A 9,686-nucleotide genomic window follows, 5' to 3' on the forward strand; every position below is an offset into this window, starting at 1 on the left:
TGATCAAATCTCTAAAGAATACTTTACCATCATTGTTCCATACTCTCAATTTACTCACTTTCTGACCCACTGCTTGTAGACTTTGACCCTACCAGTCCACTAGTCAAGATTATTAATGATTGTCTACTTGCCAAATCTAATATATGTAGAGTGTAAGACAGACTGAAAACAAGTGAGCTAGAGATAATGTGATCTATTAAAATATTTTTCTGAGCCCTGTGTTGTTTGGCTCACTGGATAGAGTGTCAGCCTGCGGAGTGAAGGGTCCTGGGTTTGATTCCAGTTGGGGGCACATGCCTGTGTTGTGGCTTGGTCCCCAGTGGGGGGCATGCAGAAGGCAGCTGATCAATGATTCTCTCTCATCATTGATGTTTCTCTCTCTCCCTCTCCCTTCCTCTCTGAAATCAATTAAAATATATATATACTAGAGGCCCGGTGGACAAAAATTTGTGCACTTGGGGGGAGTCCCGGAGCCCAGCCTGCCCCCTTTTGCAGTCCAGGACCCTTTGGGGGATGTCTACCTGTCAACTTAGGCCCACTCCCCGGGGGATCCGGCCTAAGCTTGCAGTCATACATCCTTCTGGCAGCCAGGGAGCCCTCAGGGGATGTCTGACTAAAGGCTTAGGCCCCCAAGGGATCGGGTCTAAACCGTTAGTTGGACATTCTTAGCACTGCCACGGAGGTGGGAGAGGCTCCTGCCACCACCACTGGGCTGGCCAGCCATGAGCCAGCTTCTGGCTGAGTGGCACTCCCCATATGGAAGTGCACTGACCACCAGGGGGCAGCTCCTGCATTGAGTGTCTGCCCCCTGGTGCCCAGTGCGCATGATAGCAACCGGCCATTCTGCCATTCAGTCAATGAGCATATTAGCCTTTTATTATTATTATATAGAATGTCCCTATTTCCCCCCTTTTGCCCCCTCTACCCAGCTCTTGCCCCCACTTCTCTCTGGCCATCACCATACTGTAGTCTGTGTCCATGGGTTGTGCATATATTTTCTTTGGCTAATCCCTTCTTTAAATTCACTTCTTTAAATTTTTATTTTCAGATTAGTGCTTATAACTGCACTATTATATATTTTCCATTATATCATTTAGAATTAAGATATTTTTTAATTGAACCCTTGTAAATTTTAGCACAATTTAATAAATTATGCTAGAAGCAATTAGGAGATTTTTCATGTAATGCATACACATTTCAATTAATATTTTATTAATTTTTAATTTTTTAATATTTTAATTTGAAATAATCTCATACATGTAAAAAACTATAAAATACTACAGCATATTATATGTACCCTTCACCCAATTTCTTAGGTGTTAATAATTTAAACATAACCATTATACAACTAACAAAATTTGGAATATATTTTTCTTATAATCTCTTTATTGTTACTTAATCCATTTACTTTGTTTTTGTTAATCTTCACCCAAGGATATTTTTCCATTGAATTTTAGAGAGAGTGAAGGGACAGGGAGAGACACATTGATTGGTTGCCTCCTGCACATGCTTTGATAGGGACTGGAGATCAAGCCAGCAACTGAGGTACATGCCCTTGACTGGAATCGAACCTGGGACCCTTCAGTCCACGGGCTAATGCTCTAACCACTGAGCAAAACAGGCTGCAGCTTAATTCATTTACTTTTAATCTATCTGTGTCTTTATATTTACAGTGAGTTTTGTTTTTGATTCACCCTGCCAGCTGCTGGGGGCTTCTGGTGCGGGCGTGCCTTGCCACCCCGGGACCCACCGATCTCGGGTCCCAGGGTGGCAAGGCACAGCTGGCTGCTGGGGCTTCTGGGGCAGGCATGCCTTCCTGGGCAGCTGGCCAGCCCTGGATGGCAGCGCGCTGGCAGTTGGCGCTGTCCCTCCCTGCCTGCAGTATGCAAATTAGCCGCCATCTTTGTTGGCAGTTAATTTGCATATTGTGCTGATTAGCCTATGGGAGGTGTAGCAAATGTACGGTCAATTACCATGTTTGTCTATTATTAGATTAGATATAGTCTGAGAAAGGCAAGGAGGTCTTCAACTAAGACACAGTAGGAATGAAGAAACAATAATAGTTGAGTAGACAAGATGGTGGGATGGATTATATGTGAGGATGAAAAAAAAAGGAACAGTATAATGTTAACTCCCATATTTCTCCCTGAGCAACTGGAGAGAGGGTGTAAATGAGAAAGAACAGGTTTGAGGAGGTGGAAGTTCAGTTGGGGTATGCTAAATTTGAGGTGCCTGTGGGATATCCAGGCGGATATATTCATTATACTATCCTATCTAATAATAGACAAAAAGGGTAATTGACCATACCTTCACTACACCTCCCATTGGCTAATCAGCATGATATGCAAATTAACAACCAACAAAGCTGGCGGTTAATTTGCCTACATAGGCGCCCAGCAGCTATTGGTTATCGGAGCCTGCAATCAGAGCTGAGAGGTCCCCTGCCCAGGCCTGACGCCTTGGTCAGAAGTGTTAGGCCTGGGCATGGGCGGAGCTGGGATGGTGGGGAGCAGGGGGGGAGCCCTCGATTGTGGGGATGTGGGGGTCCCCTGCCCAGGCCTAACACCTCAGTCAGAGGCATTAGGTCTGGGCAGGGGCAGAGCCGGCAATTGCGGGGAGCTAGGGATCCCCTGCCCAGGCCTAATGTTTGGCCACAGGTGTTAGGCCCAGGCAGGCGCAGAGAGGGAGATCGTGGAGAGCTAGAAATCCCCTGCCCAGGCCTAATGCCTGGGCCACAGGCGTTAGACCTGGGCAAGGGCGGAGCAGGAGATCGTGGAGAGCTGGGGGTCCCCTGGCCAAGCCTAATGCCTCTGCCAGAGGCCTTAGGTCTGGGGAGGGGCAGTGCCAGAGATCATGGGTAGCAGGGGCGGAGCGGGTGATGGTGGGAGCTGGGGGTCCTCTGCCCAGGCCTAACGCCTTGGCCAGAGGAGTTAGGCCTGGGCAGGGGCAGAGCCGGCAATCACGGGGAGCTGGGGGTCCCCTGTCCAGGCCTATCACCTTGATCAGAGGCATTAGGCCTGGGCAAGGGCGAAGTCGGTGATCGTGGGGAGCTGGGGGTCCCCAGCCCAGGCCTAATGCCTTGGCCACAGGCATTAGGCCTGGGAAGGGGCGTAGCAGGAGATCGCAGAGAGCTATGGGTCCCATGCCCAGGCCTAATGCCTCTCACTGGGCAGGGGCAGAGCCAGCAATTGCAAGGAGCTGGGGCCGAGTTGGCGATTGTGGGAGCTGGGGGTACCCTGCCCTGGCCTAATGCCTCGGCCAGAGGCATTAGGCCTGGGCAGGGGTGGTGCCAGCAATCACAGGTTGCAGGGGTGGAGCCGGCGATGGTGGGAGCTAGGTGTCCCCTGCCCAGGCCTAATGCCTGTGACCAAGGGGAGGAGCCTGGGATTGCGGGGAGTAGGAGGTCCCCTCCCCATGGCATTATCCCTGGGCCACAGTTGTTAGGCCTGGACAGGGGCAGAGCAGGAGATCACAGAGAGCTTGGGTTCCCCTCCCAGGCCTAATGCCTGGGCCAGAGGCATTAGGTCTGGGCAGGGGCGGTTCCAGCAATCAGGGGTAGCAGGGGTGGAGCCGGCAATGGTGGGAGCTGGGGGTCCCCTGACCAGGCCTAATGCCTCGGCCAGAGGCGTTAGGCCTGGGCAGGGGCAGAGCGGGAGATCACGGGGAGCTGGGAGTCCCCTGCCCAGGCCTAATGCCTTGGCCAGAGGCGTTAGGCTTGGGCAGGGGTGGAGCCTGCAATTGTGGGGAGCAGGGAGGGAGCTGGCGATGGCGGGGAGCAGGGGTAGAGCCAGTGATCATGAGGAGCAGGGGCTGAGCCAACAATTGAGGGAGCTGGAGGTCCCCTGCCCAGAGCTAATGACTCGGCCAGAGGCGTTAGGCCTGGGCAGAGGCCAAGCCGGCATTGGTGTGAACTACAGAGGAAACACCTTTTCTGACTGCTCATTGGCTTAGCTCCCTGTATGACACTGGTAATATTCTTAGTAACTTGGGTAATAAGAATCCAAATAGGTGATCTAGGGTTTTTTACCACACTCCTGGAGAAAAAAAGGAAGGTCTGCTGCTGGTGGGTTAAGAAATGTAATATCCTGTCCTAACCGGTTTTGCTCAGTGGATAATGCCTCAGCCTGCCTACTGCTGGGTCTGGGTTCAATTCTGACTAAGGGCATGTACCTAAGTTGCAGGCTTCTCCCTGGCCTAGGCCCAAGTCAGGGCTCATGCAGGAGGCAATCAATCAAAGTGTCCCTCTCACTTTGATGTTTCTCTCTGTCTTTCCCTTTCTCTTCCACATTCTCTAAAAATAAATGGAAACATATCCTCAGGTGAGGATAAAAAAGAAAGAAATGTCATATCCTATGAAAGACACATCTTAAAATGCCTAAAGAAAGTTGTCATTTTTTCATGGTGAAGGGACTGGAGTCTGTGTTGATGAAAACACCTTGGTGGCTGTGGTGACTGGCAGTGGCTGCAGCAGCGGGGTGATGGCGCTGGTGCCTTCCCCTGATCAGCCCAGTCGCCTCCCACAAAGGGAGGCCAAACTGTGGCTTAGGCCTGCTCCCCTTTGGGGAGCAGGGAGCAAGGAGTAGGAATCCCCTGAGGGCTCCCAGTATGTGATTAGGGGGCAAGGTGGGCTGAGGGGACCCCCCCACTCCAGTGCACAAATTTTTGTGCACCAGGCCTCTAGTCCTATATAATAAAAAACTAATATGCAAATCGATCGAACAGTGGCACAACTGGTCGCTATGTTGTGACTGACCACCAGGAGGCAGATGCTCGATGCAGGAGCTGCTCCCTGGTGGTCAGTGTGCTCCTACAGGGGGAGTGCCGCTCAGCCAGAAGCCAGGCTCAAGGATGGTGAGCATAGCAGTGGTAGAGGGAGCCTCTCCCGCCTCACAGCAGCACTAAGGATGTCCAACTGTCAGTCAGACATCCCCCAAGGGCTCCTGGACTGCGAGAGGGCACGATTTTCATGCACCAGGCCTCTAATTGAAAATAAAAATCTTGCGATCAGGAAAGACTTCTGGCTAGAGATACATATGAAAAGCCATTGCCATCTGAGTGGTAGTTAAATTTGTGAGCATGAATACAATTCCTCAAATAAAGTGTGTAAAATAAGAAGCACCTAAATAACAGAATTCAGTTATACATGTTTTAATGGGTAACACTAAGAGATAATAAAGATCAGAAAAGCAAAAGAAATTTGATATCACAAGAGTCTCAGAATCAGAAAAAGGGAATAGTTTATAGTGATACATGCCATAGAAAAGTCAAATAAGATAAATTCTGGAAAGAGCCCATCAAATTCTACTAAAATTTTGTCAGTAAAGTTTGGGAAGTTGCATTGGTGGAGAAGAAACGCCATTTAGAAGTTAAGAGTGAGATGAGAATATGGAAAGTTCAATGTAAACTACTACTTTAAATCACTTAGCTATGAAAGGATGATAATGCCATAAGGAGGTCTTAAGATCAAGAAAGCCTTACCTGGTTTGGCTCAGTGGATAGAGCCTCAGCCTCCAGACTGAAGGGTCCCAGGTTCGATTCCGGACAAGGGCACATGTCCAAGTGGTGGGCTCAATCCCCAGTAGGGGGCATGCAGGAGGCAGCCCATCAATGAGTCTCTCTCTTCATTGATGTTTCTATCTCTCTCCTTCTCCCCCTCTCTGAAATCAATATATATATATATATATATATATATATATATATATATATATATATATATATATATAATGTATATATATATTGATTATATATAGAGAGAGATTGTACATATATATGTATGTATGTATGTATGTATGTATATGTATATACATATATATATTAAAACTAGGGGCCCGGTGCACGAAATTCGTGCACTGGGTGTGTGTGGGGAGGGGAGTGTCCCTCAGCCCAGCCTGCCCCCTCTCACATACTGGGAGCCCTCAGGCGTTGACCCCCATCACCCTCCGATCGCCTGATCGGCCCCTTGCCCAGGCCTGACACCTCCGCCAGAGGCATAGACCCCCATCACCCTCCGATCGCCTGATCGGCCCCTTGCCCAGGCCTGACGCCTCCGCCAGAGGTGTCAGGCTTGGACAGGAGACCCCCATCTCCCCCCGATCACTGGCTCTGGCCCCCGCCCAGGCCTGAGGCCTCTGGCCCAGGAATCATGCCTGGGCAGGGGACCCCCATCTCCCTCTGATCGCTTGCTCCACCCCCCGCCCAAGCCTGACGCCTCTGACCCAGGCTTCAGGCCTGGGCAAGGGGACCATCATATCCCCCCAATCCCTGGCTCTGCCCCCCACCCAGGCCTGATGCCTCGGCCAGAGGAGTTGACCCTCATCACCCTCCGATCACCAATCACTGGATCGGCCCCTTGACCAGGCCTGAGGCCTCTGGCAGAGGTGTCAGGTCTGGGCAGGGGACCCCCAGCTCCCCGTGGTTGCAGGCTCCGCCCCTGCCCAGGCCTAACGCCTCTGGCCTAGGTGTCCGGCCCGAGCAGCGGGGACCTGCAGCTGCAGCGGCCCTGCGATCGTGGGCTTCGCTTTAGGCCCAAGCAAGGGACCCCTAGCTCCTGGGACTGCCAGCTTCGACCGTGCCCAGCTCCCATCACTGGCTCCACCCCTACTTCCTGCTATCACTGGCCAGGGCGGAAAAGGCACCTGATTCTCCGATCATGGCTGGGGGGCAGGGTAAAGGCGGCCCTGGGGCCGCCTTTGCCCTGCCCCCCAGCTCTAAGCTCCCCCCTGGGTTTCCAATCACTGTCAGTGGCAGGGGGCTTCTTCCTGCTTTCCCTTTCGCCTCCCTGCATTGTGCCTACATATGCAAATTAACCGCCATCTTGTTGGCAGTTAACTGCCAATCATAGTTGGCAGCTAATTTGCATATAGCCCTGATTAGCCAATGAAAAGGGTATCATCGTACGCCAATTACCATTTTTCTCTTTTATTAGATAGGATAATAAGATCAAGAAAGATTGTCATTTTTCAGGTAGGCAAAACAAAACAAAAGACTATTTATAGAACAAGGTTCTTGATCCAAAGAACAGATTAGTCTTGGAAACAACTAAATACATATATTACTCTAAAGAGGAGAGTAGATACAGGTGTAGGGCTGATGTAGGTGAATTGCAAAGTCAGTAGGGACAAAGACAAAACGTGGAAAGATTCCTACCTGTTAGTCTCCAATTACTCTATGAATTTAATACTAAGACATTAGATTCAGAGTCAGGGAACCAGATTTTTAAAAATTGTTAAATGAGCTTTGTGTATTGCTGGTAGGAATGTAAAATGGCACAGCCTCTATGGAAAGCAACAGGGTGGTTCCTCAAAAAAATATCATACAATCCAAAAATTCCATTTCTTGGTAAATACCCAAAAGAATTGAAAGCAGGGACACAACTAGATATTTGTACATCCATGTTCATAGAAATATTAATCTTAATAGACAAAAGATGGAAGCAACCCAAATGTCCATTGATGAATAAAAACATAAACAAAGCATTATATGTACACACACACACACATATATATATACATGGGATATATATACCATGGTTTATATGTATATATAATGAAATGTTATTTAGCCTTAAAAAGGGAAGGAAAGTCTGACATATGTTACAACATGAATGAACCTTGAAGATATTATGCTAAGTGACATAAGCCAGTCACAAAAGGACAAATACTCCACTCAGATGAGGTACTTGCAGCAGTCAAATGCACAGATACAGAAAGAAGAATGGCAGTTGCCAGGAGCTGGGGAAAGGGAACAATGGAGAGTTACACAGTTTAGTGGGCATGGAATTTCAGTTTTGCAAGATGAAAAAGGCTCTGGAGATGGATGGTGGTGATGATCACACTACAATCTCAACATACTTAATGCCATAGAACTATATACTCGAAAATGGTTAGAATAGTAACTTTTATGTTATGTGTATTTTACACAATTAAAAAAGAAATAATGATTTTTTAAAATTGGGAAATGAGAAAAGTTATGATTGATTGCTCTTAAAAAATGAGAAAGTAATATGATTGGAGACAAATAACTATTGAAGAGAGGTGTTAGTGCAAGGGTGTAAATTTGTAATGTAGTATTTTTTCGCAGAATATGGTTTGGCCTGGATTATGATGGGAAGGTAAGAAACTGAGAATCCTGTTGAAAGAGCAGTGGTTTGGGTAAATTATGGAATATAGTCACATGAAGAAAAATGGAAAGTAAGAAGTAAATACACTAAGAGAAAAGGGAGGAGTCAAGAATTGGCATTCTTGCCCTAACCGGTTTGGCTCAATAGATAGAGCGTCCGGCTTGAGGACTGAAGGGTCCCAGGTTCCATTCTGTTCAAGGGCATGTACCTTGTTTGCGGGCATATCCCCAGTAGGGGGTGTGCAGGAGGCAGCTGATCGATGTTTCTCTCTCATCGATGTTTCTAACTCTCTATCCCTCTCTCTTCCTCTCTGTAAAAAACCAATAAAATATATTTTTTTAAAAAGAACTGGCATTCTTAATGAGGCTGAAAAGCAGGTGTGGAGTGAAAAGTGGTGGAATGAGAGAGAGCACTGAAGGGACAGGTACATGCAATCATAATGCAGAAAAATGGCATTTAAAAGGTAGAGCAGTTCCAGGTGATAAAAAGTTTTCCATTTACCTTTTTGCAACCCTGTCCAGAAGTGACATGGAAATATTTAATGTGTCCAGATTATCAGAAGTAAGGAAACCAAGAGACTGTGGTTTCATCCAATAGATATTGAATGATCCACGATGATGTGAATGATTAGAGCAAAGGAAAATCCAAATGCCAATGTGTTCAATCATTCTAGAAAAATGACCTAAATATTAGTAGATTAAAACCATAAGGAGTGTAGAGGGTAGTTTAGCCAAATTACACAATTCTGAAAATTGGAGAGATGTTTACACAAGAATGGAAATCACAAGTCCAATGTTGGTGGTGAGTAAATAAAAACCTTCCTTTTTCCCGGCATCTGTCTGAAAATAAGAGAGTTTTGGGAGATACTCAGATAATTCTTCATCATACTGATGATTACATTAGCAACAATACCTTCAATATCTTTTAGGTAACAGTTGAGTTGAAGTTTTTCATACTTGTTTTCCATTATTGTATTTTATATCCAAAGACATAGACTGATATCTTTTATTTAAATAAATTATTAGAGAACACAAAAATATTCCACACTAGAATCCTTTTAATGTTTAAATACTGTTTTTCTCCTTTTTCTGTCCCTCCCTAACTTTATTGTAGAAGAAAAATGTAGTATTCATCTTTAAATTATAGTAATTGTACATATTCTTTTTCATTCTAGGGTGACTCTGGTGGACCTCTAGTTATGGCAGATGATAGAGGCATTTGGTTCCTTGTTGGCATTGTAAGCTGGGGAGATGAATGTGCTCTTCCAAACAAGCCTGGCGTCTACACTCGAGTAGCCTACTATCGAGACTGGATCATGGCCAAAACTGGTCTCTAGTGCAGAAGTTCTTTGTTCTAGTAGATTAAAGCTTGATGATCATATGCTTGTTAAATTTTTGTAATACCCAAACTACATTTAACTAGGAATCATTTTATGCATTAATGTTTCAAATTTTAAAATATTCAATTTTAGAATTATGAAAGCTTCTTATGTATTAGATTTTGACAAATATTTAGTGAAAATAATAGCACAGACATACAACTTTCTCTTTTGCCCCTTTCCAGACTG

General features: G+C 46.4%; 1 protein-coding gene across 1 annotated transcript in view; it reads left to right on the forward strand.

Moving 5' to 3' along the window:
- LOC132240017 (transmembrane protease serine 11C-like) overlaps positions 1 to 9,455 on the forward strand; it is a 56,507-nt gene extending 47,052 nt beyond the window's left edge. The window contains exon 11 of the mRNA XM_059707348.1: positions 9,294 to 9,455. Coding sequence (XP_059563331.1) covers positions 9,294 to 9,455 — 162 coding nt within the window. The remainder of the gene's footprint in view (positions 1 to 9,293) is intronic.
- Positions 9,456 to 9,686: the final 231 nt, after the last annotated feature.

This window comes from Myotis daubentonii, chromosome 1 (genome assembly GCF_963259705.1).
Source record: "Myotis daubentonii chromosome 1, mMyoDau2.1, whole genome shotgun sequence".
NCBI lineage: Eukaryota > Metazoa > Chordata > Mammalia > Chiroptera > Vespertilionidae > Myotis > Myotis daubentonii.